The sequence below is a fragment of the Crinia signifera genome, chromosome 3 (assembly GCF_055691185.1).
Source record: "Crinia signifera chromosome 3, ASM5569118v1, whole genome shotgun sequence".
Taxonomy (NCBI): domain Eukaryota; kingdom Metazoa; phylum Chordata; class Amphibia; order Anura; family Myobatrachidae; genus Crinia; species Crinia signifera.
The window spans coordinates 231,446,740-231,464,833 of record NC_139219.1 but is presented as its reverse complement, the minus strand read 5'-3'; the positions used below and the strand labels follow the sequence as shown (position 1 = coordinate 231,464,833).

Below are 18,094 nucleotides of genomic sequence, written 5' to 3'. Positions count from 1 at the left end.
ACATGAATTATGCAGGTTCTGTGGCTGATTAGAACTATATGAAATTGACTCAACCACAGTGATTGTGTAATTGATGAGTGTGCCAGTTTAAAGGAATAATATGGTAAGCCTAGTGGCCAAACACTGCACCTGCACATCGAAAAGAATTGATTCCGATTGCCCAAATAGACCTTTGCTAATTTATTGCAATGTAAATATTAATGTATTTTTATTGTTACTTTGTGCATGTAAGACTGTAAGATTTTTAATATTTTAAATATACAGTATTTGCTTGAAAAACATGTAAAGTAACCTCTTTAAAGAGTAGCTTCCATATTGGAACAATTTCAACTTCAATGGCGTTTGGTCCACAAATGTTTCTCCTGAAAAGAAGAGGTCATATGCAGTATAACATACAGGAGAAAACAAAATTCTATTACAGGTACATCCAGAAGAAAATAAGATGGCCATTAAAGGGGCATATATATACATGGCGATTTTTGCCTATTTTCTAAGCGGTCTGTCTAGCACTTGTCCAATTTACTTTTTATTTCCTATTAGCTTTCATGCACTGCTCATCTGATATCTACATTACCTGACCTGCCCCTGTCTTCTATCTTTTAGCCAATTGCTTGCCTATTTCACCATCCTTGGATCATATCCTAAGGCTTGCTGATTCTGAATGAATTCATAGGGAAACGCAATATCTAAAGCCATGCTAATACCTAGGCAAACAATACCCAATAATCCTTCCTGTTCTTTTAGTTTCGTTATGCAGAGAAAACAGTATTACATGTATTTGACATTATTAGGGTGGCCATTTTTTCAATCCTGGGATTCTCTGACACTAATTTGCATTAGATTGCACATGCACAGGCCAATCCCGAAATCCCAGAAATTGAAGATCCAATCCTGGGATTGAAATCTCAGCGATTTTAGGGCATACTTTCCCTGTAAAAGTTGTTTGTTATACACATTTTTTACCAATAAGTGGTACATAGTGGCCCTTGTAAACTTTTGACTTGGAGCCTACAATATATCTAGTTATGCCCCTGGTCATGCTCATTGTTATGTAAAGTAAAATGAACTGCAAGGAATTACAATGTTACATTATATGAAGTGGGGCACTGTAATGTGGCACAGTATTATGTGGAGGTCCTATAATGCATCATAATATGAATTATGTCATGTGTAATGTGGCACAATATGTAGTGGGGGCACTATGGTGTGGCTTTACATGAACTGGGGACACTATGGTGTAAATTTACTAACGCTTCTAAAATAAAAAAAAAAGGTAAAGTTTGCCTATAGAAGCCAATCAGATTCTGTATTGCGTCTTACCCCTATATGGGGGTTATTTTGGTTCACTCCTTCTTGCAAATTCCTTCTTAGATGGACAAAACCATGTGCACTGCAGGGGAGGCCGATGTAAAATGTGCAGAGAATTAGATTTGGGTGAGTTATTTTGTTTCTGTGCAGGGGAAATACGGACTGCTTTATTTTTACACTGCAATATAGATCTCACTTTGAAGTAAAACCCCACCCAAATCTAAAGGTGCATACACACGTACAGATTTTTCTGTCTGATCTATCTAGTGGAAACAAAAACCTGGAAATGTATGGGAGCAAAATGAAATAAAAAAATTGTTCCCAAATGCTTGAAAACAGACTGTGATCAGTCAGACAAATTGTTTAAATCATTCTGATATAACAAATTTATCAAAGCATAGATTTTTTTCTGTTTTCCTGCATTTGGGTGGAAATTTTTGATTGTTATATGCTCCCATACATTTCTAGTATTTTGTTCCCACCAGATAGATCAGACAGAAAAATCTGTATGTGTGTATGCACCTTTAGATTTGGGTGGGGCTTTACTTCAAAGTGAGATCTATATTGCAGTGTAGAAATAAAGCAGCCAGTATTTCCCTGCACAGAAACAAAATAACTTACCCAAATCTAATTTGCACATTTTACATCTGCCTCCCCTGCAGTGCACATGGGGCCTTATTCTGGTTCACTCTTAGAGGCAAATTCCTTCTCAAATGGACAAAACCATGTGCACTGCAGGTGGGGCAGATGTAACATGTGCATAGAGAATTAGATTTGGGTTATTTATTTTGTTTCTGTGCAGGGAAAATACTTGCTGCTGTATTTCTACACTGCAATATAGATCTCACTTTGAAGAAAAACCCCACCCAAATCTAATTCTATCTGCACATATTATATCTGCCCCACCTGCAGTGCACATGGTTTTGTCCATTTGAGAAGGAATTTGCCTCTAAGGGCAGTATTCAATGAAAAAGTTCTCCGTGAATGGAGAGCGTTTTATTTAGCTCTCCATGCACTCTCCGTGTTCCGGAGGGCTCGCTGCCACTCCTGCTCCCTCTATTCAATGTGGTTAAGACTCGCCGCCACTCGCGGCGAGTCTTAACCCCTGCAGGGAGCAGGGAGCTTTCAGGGAGCCGGAAGCAGCCAGAGAGATTAAAGTCTCCCTGGCTGCTCCAGAGGACTGTGGAGGGGAGGGGGGCTCTCCAGGACCCAGGCTGCACCCCCCTATAGCCAGCGGGGGACCCAGTATTCACTGCACCGTTCGTGCATAGTTACGTTCGGCTGCAGTGAATATATGAATATCTAATGAGAGGCTCGAGCGCTCGGGCCCCCTGCTGGCTGCACTGTGTAAAAAAAAAAAAAAAAAAATGTAAAAAAATATATATTTTTTTTTAAATTAAATATATATTCATGTGCTATAAGCATATGAATAAAAATAACATGCCCCTTCACAGGAAAAAAAACCTGATTTTTTTACACCAAAATTTAAAAAAAAAACCTTTACGTTCAAAAGTTCACATTCCAGCTCTCCATCAAAAGATGGAGAATTGCTACACGGAGAGAGACGGAGAAAATCACTTAAAAAGACGGAGAATATTTCACATTGAATAGGGTTGCTCGCTTTTGGAGAGCAAAATGCTCCATCCAAGGCGAACAAAGCACAAATTCTCCACAAAACACGGAGAACTTTTCTCATTGAATACTGCCCTAAGAGTGAACCAGATTAATGCCCATGGTTTTGTCCATCTAAGAAGGAATTTGTCAGAAGGAGTGAACCAAAATAACCCCCTATGTCATAATGTAAATCAGCGCTACTGTGTTTCATCATTTGTACTGGCACCCTACAATGTGACATCATTTGAACTAGGGCACTACTTATCAGCTGTACACAAAATGCTACAATGTAGCAGCGGCAGCTTTTTTCCAATACAAGTACTATACTGCTCCTTATACAAACTCAGTCACACACATTATATAGGTGTCCTATATCAAATTTATCAGCACAGTCTGCATTACAATGGAAATTATTTCTTTAGGAAAAAATAAGACAGACAATGTTAGCAGATACTATAAAGAAAACAAACCATACCTTAATTTTTGTTCTTCCAGAGTCAAACCTGAACCAAACCTCAAGTGTAGCTGGGAACAGGAATAAGCATCCTCCAATGTCCTAAAATGAGTTCAGCGTGAGCAATTGTAGTGTTTCAGCATTTATCGTATATACGACCAGTGTATCAGATGTCCCAGCATCTGGGAACCCCATTGTTTTGATGTGTACCCAGGTTACCCACTGTTGTTACAATGCATGCTACAGTAGGACAAATATTAGAACCCAGTGTGATTCTAATCTCAACATACCCACTCATGTGAGTACCTGCATACATACAGTAGGTTATAAGGGGGTACAGGGGGCACTTATATATAGGTCCCATCTGACAGTTAGGCCTGCTGGTGCCAACCCAAACCAGGCAGTTATCTGCGCTGCGGAGATACATGGGCATATAATTAAGTATCTTTTTTTTTCAGACACAAATCTGATCTCCCCAATTTATTTTATATCCCCTTCTTTTACTTGCCCCCAAACACTGGGGTATATCTAGGAACAGGCTTGTATTGAATTGTCCGATAGTGTGTGTGCTGCACATGCGCATTGTCCGCAATGTGCATGCGCTCGGACAGACTGCAAGCATCTTTTTTTCTATATGCAAGGCGCTCACAACCTGATTGACAGGGGGTGGTCATGTTGGGGTGTATCTCCAGTGTTTTATGGGCATGCCCACAAAAACAGTGGACACGCCCAAGGAAATGCTGGGAGTGTCAGGCCAAATGCAGGCGTTTTCTGCTTGCTAAGGGCGGGTGCATGACGTCCGTGCCGGAAACAACTGTTTTGCTCGCAGCCAGTGGTGCAAGTAGAAAAAAATTCTTAGTGGTACTGTGCCGTGCGGTGAAGGCGCGTACCGAAAAATGAGCATGGTCAGGGCGTGGTCATATGACATGAGGGGGAGTGGCTACATGACAAAACTTTAGAACACAATGACATTTCTGTTTGGGCTTGTGCATTGCCAGGATCAAAGTGTAGGAGCCAGTCAAACCATAAATACTAAATAGGGATATTGCACGACTAAGGCACGCAGCAAAAATCTACACAGTACTGCCTGTTACATGTCACACACCCAATACATATTACCCATGCCATAATGCCCATTAAACATTACGATCCACACTCATTGCACACTAAAGCAGGGGCTACCATTGGGGGTGAAACCATTGCTGGTTCCCATGCAGATGGTTTCACATCATCGAGGTTATCCATTAATGGTACCATCAATGGTGACCAGCGATGGAGATCCCACCAATGGCCATTCGTATGCAGCAAAATATTGGTGCCTATTGTGCATGTGGTATAGTGCCCAGGCCCGTTTCTGTGCAATTGGGGGGGTTGATATCATCCACCCCATGCATACAGCACCGTATAACAGATGGCACTATATAAAGTGGCGGTACTTATTTCCTAGCACGGCACCCGTCTCATTGATTGTATGCCTTAAGTGTAAGGTACTTAAGGCATACAATCAACGCGATAGACCCGATTTTCTGTCAATCACCTGCTAATTTGCCAGTGAAAGAGAAAATCGCGTTGATCGCTTCCATCGCGGCCCATTATAATGGGCCGTGATGCAACCGACGCGATCAACGCGATTTTCCTATAGAGAATAATGTTAAATTATTTTTCAAGTCAAAATCGGGTTGATCGCGTCGGTCGCGGCCCATTATAATGGGCCGCGATGCGATCAACGCGATTTTACATAGGGGACAATGGGAGATGGGCCAATATGGCCAATTTCTCATTGAGTATGGTTAATGCCCCCCCATTGTTAACGCCACCCCACTATTGACGTCAACCCGAAGCGTGGGGAGCTCAGCGAGCCCGCGAGGAGGGCGGCGGTATGCGTCCTCCGACCTTTTCATACCCCCACTATCCATGTCGGCGTGGAGTAGATATTATAAAGTGTGGCGAGCGCAGCGAGCCACAGAGCCCAAAGCGAGCCACAGGTTTGCCAGTGTCTAAGATGGCTCCCCAGAAGTCTCAGCTTCTGTATGCGCATGCGTAGTTCCCGCCTCCGCAGGGACACGTCATTGGCAAGCGGGACTACGTGCTCACAATGGGGGGTTTCCTTGGTGATGTTCAGTGATATGGAAGGAGAAGGAGGCCGCACGTCATATGATGGGTTACGCGCTGAGCACCGGAGAGGGCGGCGCTTGAGAACATAGGCGTGGAGCTGCGCTGACGCACGAAGGGGGTGGTGCCCACTGGGGGACGTTGCCGATGGGAGGGTAGAAACGGGACCGTAAGTGGGATGAATAAGGTGTCTGACACTTCCTGCTGCCTCGTATGAGCAGAGGAGGCGGTCTACGAGTTTTTGTTATGGCGGTACGTGTACCGGCATAATATGTTTTAGCGGTATGCCGTACCACGCTGTACCGTCATACTTGCACCCCTGATCGCAGCCAACGTGTAAGTCCTGGGTTATGCATTGGCTGCAAGCCCTGGCTAGAAGTGGGAAAATAATTTGATGATGTTTTTTCTCCATACGCAGCCCTGCAAACCCCTTTGTAAGGCGCCATTTCTCAGGGCAGAAACATAGAATTTGACGATAAGAACCATTTGGCCCATCTAGTCTGCCCCTTTTTTTACCCTTCAGGTAATCTCAACCCTTTTTAATCCTTATTTCTTTGTAAGGATATTCATATGCCTATTCATATGCATGTTTAAATTGTTCTACTGTCTTAGCCTTGACCACCTCTGATGGGAGGCTATTCCACTTATCCACTACCCTTTCTGTGAAGTAATTCTTTCTAACATTTCCCCTGAACCTACCTCCCTCCAGTTTAAGTGCATGTCCTCGTGTTTTATTACTTCCTTTCCTTTGAAGAAAATTTCCCTCCTGTACTATGTTAAAACCCTTGATATATTTGAAGATTTCTATCATGTCCCCCCTTTCCCTTCTCTGCTCCAAACTATACATGTTAAGATCTTTTAGTCTATCCAGGTAAGTTTTGTGATGTAGGCCATGCACCATATTAGTTGCCCTTCTTTGTACACTATCCAATGTATTTATATCCTTCTGAAGATATGGTCTCCAGAACTGGACACAGTATTCCAGATGAGGCCGTACCAATGACCTATAAAGTGGCATTATTACGTCTTTTTTTTCTGCTACTGATTCCTCTCCCTATACAACCAAGCATCTGACTGGCCTTCCTCATTGCTTTGCTACATTGCTTTCCTGCCATTAAGTCACTTGAAATAGTGACTCCTAGATCTCTTTCCTCCTCAGTAGTTTCCACTATAGTACCCTTGATACTATATTGAGCCTTTGGGTTTTTGAGTCCCAAGTGCATAATTTTGCATTTTTTTGCATTAAACTGTAGTTGCCATGCTCTTGACCAATTCTCAAGTTTACTTAGATCAGGGGTGGCCAAACCGGTCCTCGAGATCTACCAACGGTCCATGTTTTCCAGATCACCTAGCTGGTGCACAGCTGTAGTCATTACTAACTGTCACATTTTCAAACCTGCTGCATTCATTCCTACTATAGATCCACAGGTTGCCTGGAAAACATGCACCGTTGGTAGATCATGAGGACAGGTTTGGCCACCCCTGACTTAGATGATCATCAGTCATTTGATTTACCCCTCCTGGTGTGTCTACTCTGTTGCATATCTTCTACCTTGCTAGGCTGTATTTTGTGTCATCTGCAAAAAGGCATACTTTCCCTTCAATACCATTTTCAATGTCACTAACAAAGATATTAAAGAGCACTGGTCCAAGTACAGATCCCTGGGGTACTCCACTGGTAACATGTCCCTCCATAGAATGCACTCCATTTACTACAACTGTCTGTTTCCTATCCTGCAACCAGAGGGTGGCGGTTACCTGCTTGCTGGGCTCCAAAAACTGGCAGCCCAGCTTGCAGGTCTAAATCAGGCCCATTGTGAATACTGTATATGAAAAATATATGGCTGCTAGTTTGTAGACAAAATATTCTAGAATACTTCACAAAGAAATACAAAAAAGCATCAAAATATTTATTTGGAGAACTGAACATTGCTTAGATGTGTTGCTACGTACCCAGCCTTATGGAAGCATCTCTCTGAGTGTAACCAGACATACTTGATTTTCTGCACCCAGATATATTTAACCTGTTAAGCCAAAGGAGCAGAGTATGAGAAAACAGCCTGAGAGACAAAACACAAACATTTTACTGCACTGAATCTAGACCAGAGGGAGGGAGATTAAGGGGAAATTTGAGGAAAAATTAATTCACAGAAAGGCTAGTGGATATATGGAATAGCCTTCCATCAGAGGTGGTAGAACAATTTACACATGCTTGGGATAGGCATATTGATATCCTTACAAAGAAATAAGGATCAAATATGTTTTGAGGCAACATGTTTAAAAGGGGGCTGACTAGATGGGCCAAGTGGTTCTTATCTGCCCTCAAATTCTATGTTTCACTCAGTGTACTGTTTTCATTAGTGACCAGCGATTTTGGCTGAATTTTTTTATTTTTTTTAACCTCTATTGTATTATGATTAGAAATCGCTGGTTGCTGGTGCACACTGCACAGTGCATTGTGCATCAGCGACCAGCAATTTTTAGCCATAACCAAAGGAGCATGCTCCTGTGACCAGTGACCATTAAGGACTGGCTGCGGAGCGCGCTCCCAGTGATTTATCACCCACAACGCACAAAAAAACATGGGCGATATCATCGCTTAGCGACCATTGAGCCAGTGATACTGGCTAAAATCGCCCCATGTGTACAGGGTTTTAAAATGTTCTAGCACTGGTTATACAACACATGGTGGTATTACTGTTTATAAATTGCTGTACATAGGACCGGAATTATGCATACCTCCCAACATGTTCCATTCCAGGAGGGACAAAATGCTCTGCTCCTGGACTTTCTTCTTAATGTATGATTGCCATTGTCTGTTTTAAACAGGTTAATCGATAAAAAAGGTGTTTCACCACAGGTGATGGCAATCATACATTACCAGGGAAGTCCAGGAACAGAGCATTGTGTCCCCATGTATACCTCTGGTGACTACATTTTTTGCATTCCATTAATTAGCTCTGGAAGAGAACAGCCTCTTAAAGCCTCCATACACTTGTCTGATTTGACCACTTTGAACCCGATCGGGATGGGAAATGGAGTGAAAAGTGGCCAAATTGAATGTGTTTGCCATCCAATCGGCGGTCCAGTGTGAATCAGAAAAGACACAACCCCATCTGTTCCTGAATCAGAAAAGAGTCAGAGGGCTGACCTACTGCACATCAGACCCCCGACTCAGTCCCCATTCTGGCAGATAGGAGCAGGGTTACATGCTATACATAGGGTGACCAACTCATCCCTTTAATCCGGGACACATATTAATTACACAGGTTCTGTGGCTGACTTTGACCTGGTTTTAAACTGCCACACCTCAAAACTCCATTTCACCTGGTTTTAAACTGCCACAGAACCTGTGTAATTAATATGTGTCCCGGATTAAAGGGATGAGTTGGTAACCCTAGCTATACATCACATGCAGAAGGACCTGCATAGCCTCCAACATGACCCTCTCCATTAGGTACAAAATGCACTGTTTCTGGAATTCCCTCTTAATTGATAATTGCAGTCACCTGTGTTGAACTAGTTCAGTCATACCTCCCAACATTTTTTAGGGTGTGGCCTACCGAAAAGGGGGCATGGCCTATACTTGCGGCGCTGCAGCGAGGCCACGCCCTGTTTTCACAGCGGTGGGGGCATTCCCACCAGCCCTGCAAGTTGCTGGCCATACCCCAGCCCCTCTGCCTGAAAGAATAGATGCTGTGCGCATGCGCACATCGTCTATTCACGGACTACAGGGGGGGACTCCCAACTGCCCCCCACTCCGTGGGACATTGCTGGCCGCAGGAGGGATGTGGGAACGTCCCCAAATACCAAGACGTTCCCGCGATAAGCGGGACAGTTGGGAGGTATGGTTCAGTGATAATAATGGTGTTCCAGCAAAGGTGAAGGCAATCCTAAATTAAGGAAGAAGTCCAGACGCAGAGCATTTTGTACCTATTGGAATGGGTCATGTTGCTAGGGTGCTGTCCCCTGATTTCAACATGTACAGTATAAGTTAAACAGAAAAGAAAAATCAGTTTAATTAGGACGCACTCCTGATCCACATTCATAAAAACATACCTACAAATAGGTGTATATTTTATTATATTTAATTTTAACAATTTTTAACTAGCAGGTCATCATTCTGTGTTAATACTGCACAATTTTATTAATTGTATGAGACCTTATTGAATAAGTAGCGAAAATATTAAAACAAGATATAGATGTAAAGAGAAAAAGAAATTTTAAAGATTAAAAATGTCACTCTGTGATCTAGTGGCTTGATGTTATTTCTCTAGTTACTGCTTTTGTGATGCAGATGCAACTCGTTTATTGGGCGCCTATGTTGATTCTATAGTGATGGGTGGTGATATTCTCACTGTCTGCTGAATAAATTGTTGTGTTATTGTCTGTTCTGTCTGTTCTAATCGGTGTTGCTGGTTTTTCAGTTTTATATCTCCCTGTCACAAATGCACAATACGTGCCCGCATGTGGGGTCTTATGCCTTTATTTTGTGATATGCCAGCAAGGTGGTCCAGTCATTAGGTCCTACCAGTTTTATTCAGTACACTGTGGGCCTTATTCGAGTTCACTCTTTCAGACAAAATCCTTCTTAGATGGATAAAACCATGTGCACTGCAGGGGGGCAGATGTAACTTGTGCAGATCTAATTAGATTTGGGTGGGGTTTTACTTCAAAGTGAGATCTATATTGCAGTGTTAAAATAAAGCAGCCAGTATTTACCCTGCAAAGAATCACCAAAAAATCACCAAATCTATTTCTATCTGCACATGTTACATCTGCCCCCCTGCAGTGCACATGGTTTTGTCCATCTAAGAAGGATTTTGTCAGAAAGAGTGAACTCGAATAAGGCCCTGTATGTGGTACCATAATACTATGTGCACCTGATCTATCACATTACCCGCATGCTCCCCAGTCCCCGTACATCGACAGATCATGCGGATTGTGGTCGTGATCCGTGTATTAATTTACACTCTCTGCAAGTATGCTGTCGGTGACTAACTCTCCCCTTGCGTTCTGTACGCTTGGGGCACTGTTTAAGCAGTGTTGTACCTTTTAAGGTGAGTATTTGATTGTTGCTCAATGGTGTATTGGTGCTTAATTATATGCCTCTATGGAGTACATATGGAGCCTGTAATGCTCCCTTTTGCTTTATTTATATTTCACTCAATGATCCACCACACTCACTGTGTATTCCACTGGTTAATTGTATCGATTAACTTGTATACACACTGGGCAATCCACAGATTGGATCTTATGAGACAGTATCACAGCAGGTCGGCTATTACTGGTGCGGTGTGTGCGGTGTCTTTGATTAATTTCGTACCATGTACAATTGATGAATTTTATTAAGTGCACTGTATGTGATACAGTAATACTTTTGTGCACCCGATCTATCACATTATCCGCACGCTCCCCGCAAGCCGGCAGAACATGAAGATTGTGGTCGTTATCCGTGTATTACTTTATACACTCTCTGCCGGTATGCTGGCGGTGACTCACTTTCCCCTTTGTGTTCTGTACGCTTTAGCTATTGTTTGAGCTGCGCTCTACCTTGTAAGGTGAGCATTTTAATTATTACTCAGTAGTGTATTAGTGCTTGATTATCTATCTCTATGGATTGCGTGTGGAGCCTATAGTGCTCCCTTTTGCGTTATTTATATTTCACTCCATGGTCCACAACATTAACTGTGCATTCCACTGGTTGATTATGTCAGTTCACTCGCAGACACACTGGGCAATCCATAGATTGGATCTTATCGTACAGTATTACAGCACTCATATATTGTCGGCTTTTACTCGCGCGGTGTGTATGGTATCACACCTCACGGATCTTAGATTAATTTAACACTATGTCCTATTCAGCCTTTGATTAATATACTGCTGATATATTTTGTTGGATCCACTGCTTCGCGCTCGGGCTGATCCACAGATTGGATCTCTGTGGGCAGGGCTGAAACTAGGGTTTCTGGTGCCCGGGGCAAGACATTCATTTAGTGCCCCCCCCCCAAAAAAATATTTTACACTGTATTCTGAAATGAAATATATATTTCGAAATGATCCCTCTAGAAACTATATGAACCTGAAAACAGGGACAGTGCGCGCCGAAGGCGCGCGCTAAAAATTTAGGGCATGTTTTTTTTTTGGGGGGGGGGGGGGGGAAGTGGTGTGGTCACATAGTAGTATCAATTCACATTATAGCACACACCGTAATGCCCAGTACACATTACAGCACACACCGTAATGCCCAGTACACATTTCAGCACACACCGTAATGCCCAGTACACATTCCAGCACACACTGTAATGCCCAGAGCACATTACACCACAAACCGTAATGCCCCCCCAGTACACATTATAAGCAATGGTTAATTGCTGCTGCCACTGGATAGAACACCCGGAATGATACACAATATGCCACACTGCAATGTCCAATATGTCACAAACATACCTCCCAACACTGGAGGCAGAGGAGAGGAGGCAGAGTAGAGGAGACATCTGCGCGTGCCGAAGTCACGCGCCCAAAATTAGAGCGTTCACCTACTACCGTGGTACTCCTGCGAGACTACATCCCCCATTTTTTCCGCTATGAGGGCATGGTCAGCTCTCTAAGAGCTGTAGCCACATGGGGTGCGGCCATAGAAAATGGAGGTGTGATACACATATGCCCACAATAGTGCAGTGCCAGATACACATGACCCCAAAAGTGCAGTCCGTGATGCCCAATATACCTATGCCGCATACTGTGATGCCCATTATAAATATGATCCGCACCGTGATGCTCCATTATACATGTGCCCCACACCTGGATGCTCATTATACATATGCCCCACAACGTGATGCTCCATTATACATATGCCGCACACCGTGATGCCCATTATACATATGCCGCACACTGTGATGCCCATTATACATATGCCGCACACTGTGATGCCCATTATACATATGCCGCACACTGTGATGCCCATTATACATATGCCACACACCTTGATGCTCCTTATTAATGAGTGGGTGGATCATGGGTGGAGATGTTTTACCAAAGGCATAATGCCATGACACCACAGGCTGCTCCCCCTGTACAATAATAATGACACCACAGGCTGCTCCACCTGTATAATATAAAAGTAATGCCATGACACCACAGGCTGCTCCCTCTGTATAATATAATAATAGTAATGCCATGACACAAATTATTATACAGGGGGAGCAGCCTGTGGTGTCATTGCATTATTATTAATATACATTAAACAACAGATATTTCGTTTTAAGTGTTTAATATTAACTTACTGTGTGTAATTTCAATTCCCTGTCCTGCTGTGGCTCCACTCCAGGAATTTCAACTATCCTGCGGTCTGCGGCCTCCTGCTGCGGCCCCCACGATTCTTCCTGCAGCCTGCGTCTGCCTGCCTTCCTGCACTCTCTGCAGACGCGTGGGTGGGAGGCGTCATCGTCATGACGTCCCCACCCAGCGTCTGCCACTGCCGCTGGCCGGGGAATAGAGGAGCCGTGGAGCCGAGGCCGGCGGCCATGTTCCTGTGGCCGCGCCGCATACACATCATGTAAAGGACCACAGGAACATGGCCGCCGGCAGACAAAACACGGTAAGGCGGCCTCGGAAACGTCCGCGGCCCGCGCAGACCTGCCAGTGCGGCCTGGGGGGCAAATGGCACCCTGCCCCCCCGGCCCAGCCCGCCGCTGCTGACAGCCCCCCCCCCCTCCAGCGCCCGGTGCGCGTGACCCCCCAGCCCCCCCCCTAGTTACGGCCCTGCTGTGGGTAATGTTGCGTATACTCAGGTACAATCGGCTGCTGCTAGTGTGGTGTATATAATGTTCTACCACACAGACCTTTTATATGGTCGATGTTCAGCACTATATGTTCCTTAGCAATTGGTCTTTATTGTGCTACTGTCTTATATCGGGTCCAATTGCCTACACATGAGGCAATCCACAAATTGGATCCTTTTGGACTTTATGGTTTTGTACCAAACGAGCTGACAGTTTTGATCAACACTGGTATTCAATATGTGATATCAAACCAAACAGACAGACATAGAACACATAAACAGTAATGGTATAGTGATAGGTATGTGTGTTACACAATATTCCCGCTGTCGGATTCTCGCGAGACCTGGGGATATATAGTTGCCGGTGGTCGGCGCTATTTTCAAATAGGCTGGTGATTTCAGACAGCATGAATGTGTCCGTGCTGTCTGCTGAGCGGAGTGAGGGGGAAACATGCTGGGGGGGATGATTTATGCATAGCGGGCTGCTGCTAGTGCTACAGAGGGGGCAACATTATTTTAATTAAGTAAAAAAAAATTCAAAGCAATTTTTGGTACTTGTTTCCTAGCACGGCCACAATCGCGGCCATCGGGGGTAATTTTTAGTGTCCCGCGACGCGACCGACGCGATGCCCCCGATTTTTCCATTGAAATGCATTGAAAACAGTGAAAAATCGGGTCGGTCGCGTCGTGTGCACCTAAAAATGCTTAAATGGTCCAGACGCGATGCCCACGATTTCCCCATAGGGAACAATGTTAAATGCCTCAATTTACCCGCAATGACCACGATTTCCCATAGGAAACAATGTTAAATGGATCAATTTACCCACATCAGCATAGGGAAGAATGGTAAATGGGCCAGAAACCCCAAAAAAACCCACAGACCAGTGGAATGTCCCCCCAAAAGTAGTTGACGCCACCCCGCCATCAACGTGACCCGAAGCGTGGCGAGCGCAGCGAGCCCGCGAGGGGCGGCGGTACGCGTCCTCCGACCTTTTCATGCCCTACTATCCACGTCGGCGTGGAGTTGAGAATAGAATAGTGTGGCGAGCGCAGCGAGCCACCGAGCCCGAAGCGTGGCGAGCGCAGCGAGCCCCGCGAGGGGACGCGGATACCTTCACAGGTAAACGCGTCTCTTCGCGGGCTTCCCAGGTGTCCGCGTCGCCATGGACACCTGGGAAGCCCGCAAGGGGACGCGTATAACTGTGAAGGTATCCGCTGCGCTCGCCATGCTTCGGGCTCGGTGGCTCGCTGCGCTCGCCACACTATTTTATTCTCAACTCCACGCCGACGTGGATAGTAGGGCATGAAAAGGTCGGAGGACGCGTACCGCCGCCCCACGCGGGCTCGCTGCGCTCGCCACGCTTCGGGTTCACGTTGATCGCGGGGTGGCGTATAGTACTTTTGGGGGGACATTTTTATGTTCAGGGGTGTTTTTGGCCCATTTACCATTGTTCCCTATGATAATTTGGGTAAATTGAGCCATTTCACATTGTTTCCTATGGGAAATCGTGGTCATCGCGGGTAAATTGAGCCATTTAACATTGTTCTCTATGGGGAAATCGCGGGCATCGCGTCTGGCCCATCGCACCCGATTTTTTTAGCGGCCGCGATGCCCGCGATGGCCCCGATTTTACCCCCGATGACCGCGATTATGATCGTTGTGGCCGTGCTAGGAAACAAGTACCCAATTTTTTTTTTAATTACTGCTGCCAGTGCCCAGTATAAGTCCAGGGTGCCCGCATGTGTGCTGCATCAGTCCAGGGTGCCCACATGTGTGCTGTATCAGTCCAGGGGTGCCAGCATGTGTACTGTATCCATCCAGGGGTGCCCACATGTGTGCTGTATCTGTCCAGGTGTGCCCACATGTGTACGGTTTCCATCATCCAGGAGTGCCCACATGTGTGCTGTATTTGTCCAGTGGTGCCCACATGTGTACTGTATCCATCCAGGGGTGCCCACACGTGTGCTATATTTGTCCAGGGGTTCCCACATGTGTGCTGTATCTGTCATGGGGTGCCCACATATGTGCAGTATCAGTCCTGGGGTGCCCGCATGTGTGCTGCATCAGTCCAGGGTGCCCACATGTGTGCTGTATCAGTCCAGGGGTGCCAGCATGTGTACTGTATCCATCCAGGGGTGCCCACATGTGTGCTGTATCTGTCCAGGTGTGCCCACATGTGTACTGTTTCCATCATCCAGGGGTGCCCACATGTGTGCTGTATTTGTCCAGTGGTGCCCACATGTGTACTGTATCCATCCAGGGGTGCCCACACGTGTGCTATATTTGTCCAGGGGTGCCCACATGTGTGCTGTATCTGTCCAGGGGTGCCCACATATTTGCAGTATCAGTCCTGGGGTGCCCGCATGTGTGCCATATAATTCCAGGGGTGCCCCAATGTGTCCCGTATCAGTCCAGGGGTGCCCGCATGTGTGCCATATAATTCCAGGGGTGCCCCAATGTGTCCCGTATCAGTCCAGGGGTGCCCGCATGTGTGCCGTATAATTCCAGGGGTGCCCCCATGTGTCCCGTATCAGACATGGGGAACTGCCCTTTTTTTTAATGAAAATAAAAATAAGTTTTTTTTTTTTTTTACTGCAAGGGCTGTTAAATGCGCTGTAGTCCAGGGGTGAGCCAAGAGTGCTGTATAATTCATGGGGTGTTGCTAAATCTGTCGTATAATTCCAGGTGTGCTGCTCTTTTTTATAATTAAAAGAATCCACATTTTTATTTTTACTGCAGGAATTTGTCTGCCGTATAATTCCATGCCTGCCGCCATGTGTGCCATATCAGTCCAGGGGTGCCGCCATCTGTGCCGTATAATTCCATGTGTGCTGTACCAGGTCAGGGATGCCGGCATGTGTGACGCATAATTCCTGGGGTGAGCCAAGTGTGTCATATAATTCATGGGTTGTTGCAAAGTCTGCTGTATAATTCATGGGGTGCTGCTAAGTGTGCCGTCACAGTCCAGAGGTGATGCTAAGTGTGCCGTATCAGTCCAGGGGTGAGCCAAGTGTGCTGTATAATTTATGGGGCGCTGCTAAGTCTGCTATATCAATCCAGGCGTGCTGCCATTTTTTTAATTAAAAGAATAACTCTTTTTACTGCAGGAGTGTCACTGTGTGTGCCATATAATTCCATGTGTGCTGTGTCAGGTCAGGGGTGCCACCATCTGTGCCGTATAATTCCTGGGGTAAGCCAAGTCTGCTGTATAATTCATGGGGTGTTGCCAAGTGTGCTGTATTAGTCCAGGGGTGATGCTAAGTGTGCCGTATCAGTCCAGGGGTGATGCTAAGTGTGCCATATCAGTCCAGGGGTGAGCCAAGTCTGCCAAATAATTCCTGGGGTGAGCCAAGTCTGCCGTAAAATTCATGGGGTGCTGCCAAGTGTGCTGTATTAGTCCAGGGGTGATGCTAAGTGTGCCATGTTAGTCAAGGGGTGATGCTACGTGTGCCAAATCAGTCCAGGGGTGCTATTAAGTGTGCCGTATCAGTCTAGTTTTTGTGCCGCCCACTTGTCGCTTATCATAGTTATCCAATTACTTCTGTGCAACCTTTTGGCCTAAAAACAATATTGTGAGGTGTGAGGTGTTCAGAATAGACTGGAAATAAGTGGAGATGAATGCTATTGAGGTTAATAATAGCGTAGGAGCAAAACAACCCCCAAAATTCTGCATTTTAAGCAGTTTTTATGCATTTTTTTTTTAAACCCAAAACCCAAAAATCCAAACACAAAACGTTTAGGGGGTGTTTTGGCATTAGAACCCAACACAAAACACGAAAAGTGGCCGGTGCACATCCCTAGTATGAACAATAGTATTTTCCAAGTGAGAAAAATAGAGGAAAAAGATTACTCTTGGTGGGGGCACCCTTGAATCACAAACTGGTGTATGCTTCTAAATGCAGTATTTAAAATTTCATTTTTATTAGGTATGCCTTAAAATAGGTTATGAATGACTTCCTTGTCCTGTTATAAAATTACAAAAAAGAGCCATAGACATATGTTAAATAATAATCTGAGGCATATTGTGCCTGTTTAGGCTAGGGAGAGGTGTTGTTGTCAAGGTAACAGTGTGATCCTCATTAGTCCTAATTGATACCAATGTTGTAGGAAGCAATGCTTTAGGAAATAATCATTGGTCACTTTTGCATGAAAACCTTTTTTGACAAGAACCTTAAAGGTGGGCATACATTGAGCCGATTTGGACCGATTTCGGCCGATTGCGATCAATCGGCCCGATAAATCGGACCAAATCGGTTCTTCATGACATGGGGTCGGGTCCGATGCGCGGTCCCGTGCATATCAGACCCGGCCCCAGGGGTCGGACCGGCGGGACATACGATGTTTAATAAATCAGTCGGCGCTGGACAGTCAGTCTCTCTCCACTGTCCAGCGCCGTAGCGGTGAGGAGCAGTGGGGGCGGGCGGCTGGGGAGGAAGCAGCGGGGCACAGCAGTGCGTTACCAGATCAGTGCTGGGGCGGGCGGCGGTGACAGTCTCCACTGTCTACTACAGCGCTGTAGCGGGCGGGCAGCGGCTATTACATCTTTAAAATAATGTGTCAAATGACTCTCCGGCATTTGATTGGCTGAGATAGAGCACTCTCAGCCAATCAGCGGCCGCGGAGGGAGGCCACTGATTGGCTTAGAGTACTCTATCTCAGCCAATCATTAGCCGGGCAGTCATTTGACATGTTATTTTAAAGTAGTAATTGCCCGCCCGCTACAGCACTATAGTAGACAGTGGAGACTGACTGTCACCGCCGCCCGCCCCAGCACTGATCTGGTAATGCGCTGCTGCGCCCCGCTGCTTCCTCCCCAGCCGCC

At 45.4% G+C, this 18,094-nt stretch overlaps 1 protein-coding gene across 1 annotated transcript in view; it reads right to left on the bottom strand.

Annotated features, from left to right (window-relative positions):
* Nucleotides 1-18,094, bottom strand: part of LOC146062977 (putative cation-transporting ATPase 13A4) — a 137,797-nt gene that overhangs the window by 87,261 nt on the left and 32,442 nt on the right. The window contains exons 4-6 of the mRNA XM_083174987.1: nucleotides 7,442-7,512; nucleotides 3,398-3,478; nucleotides 293-362 (exon numbers count right to left, since the gene is read on the bottom strand). Coding sequence (XP_083031113.1) covers nucleotides 293-362; nucleotides 3,398-3,478; nucleotides 7,442-7,512 — 222 coding nt within the window. The remainder of the gene's footprint in view (nucleotides 1-292; nucleotides 363-3,397; nucleotides 3,479-7,441; nucleotides 7,513-18,094) is intronic.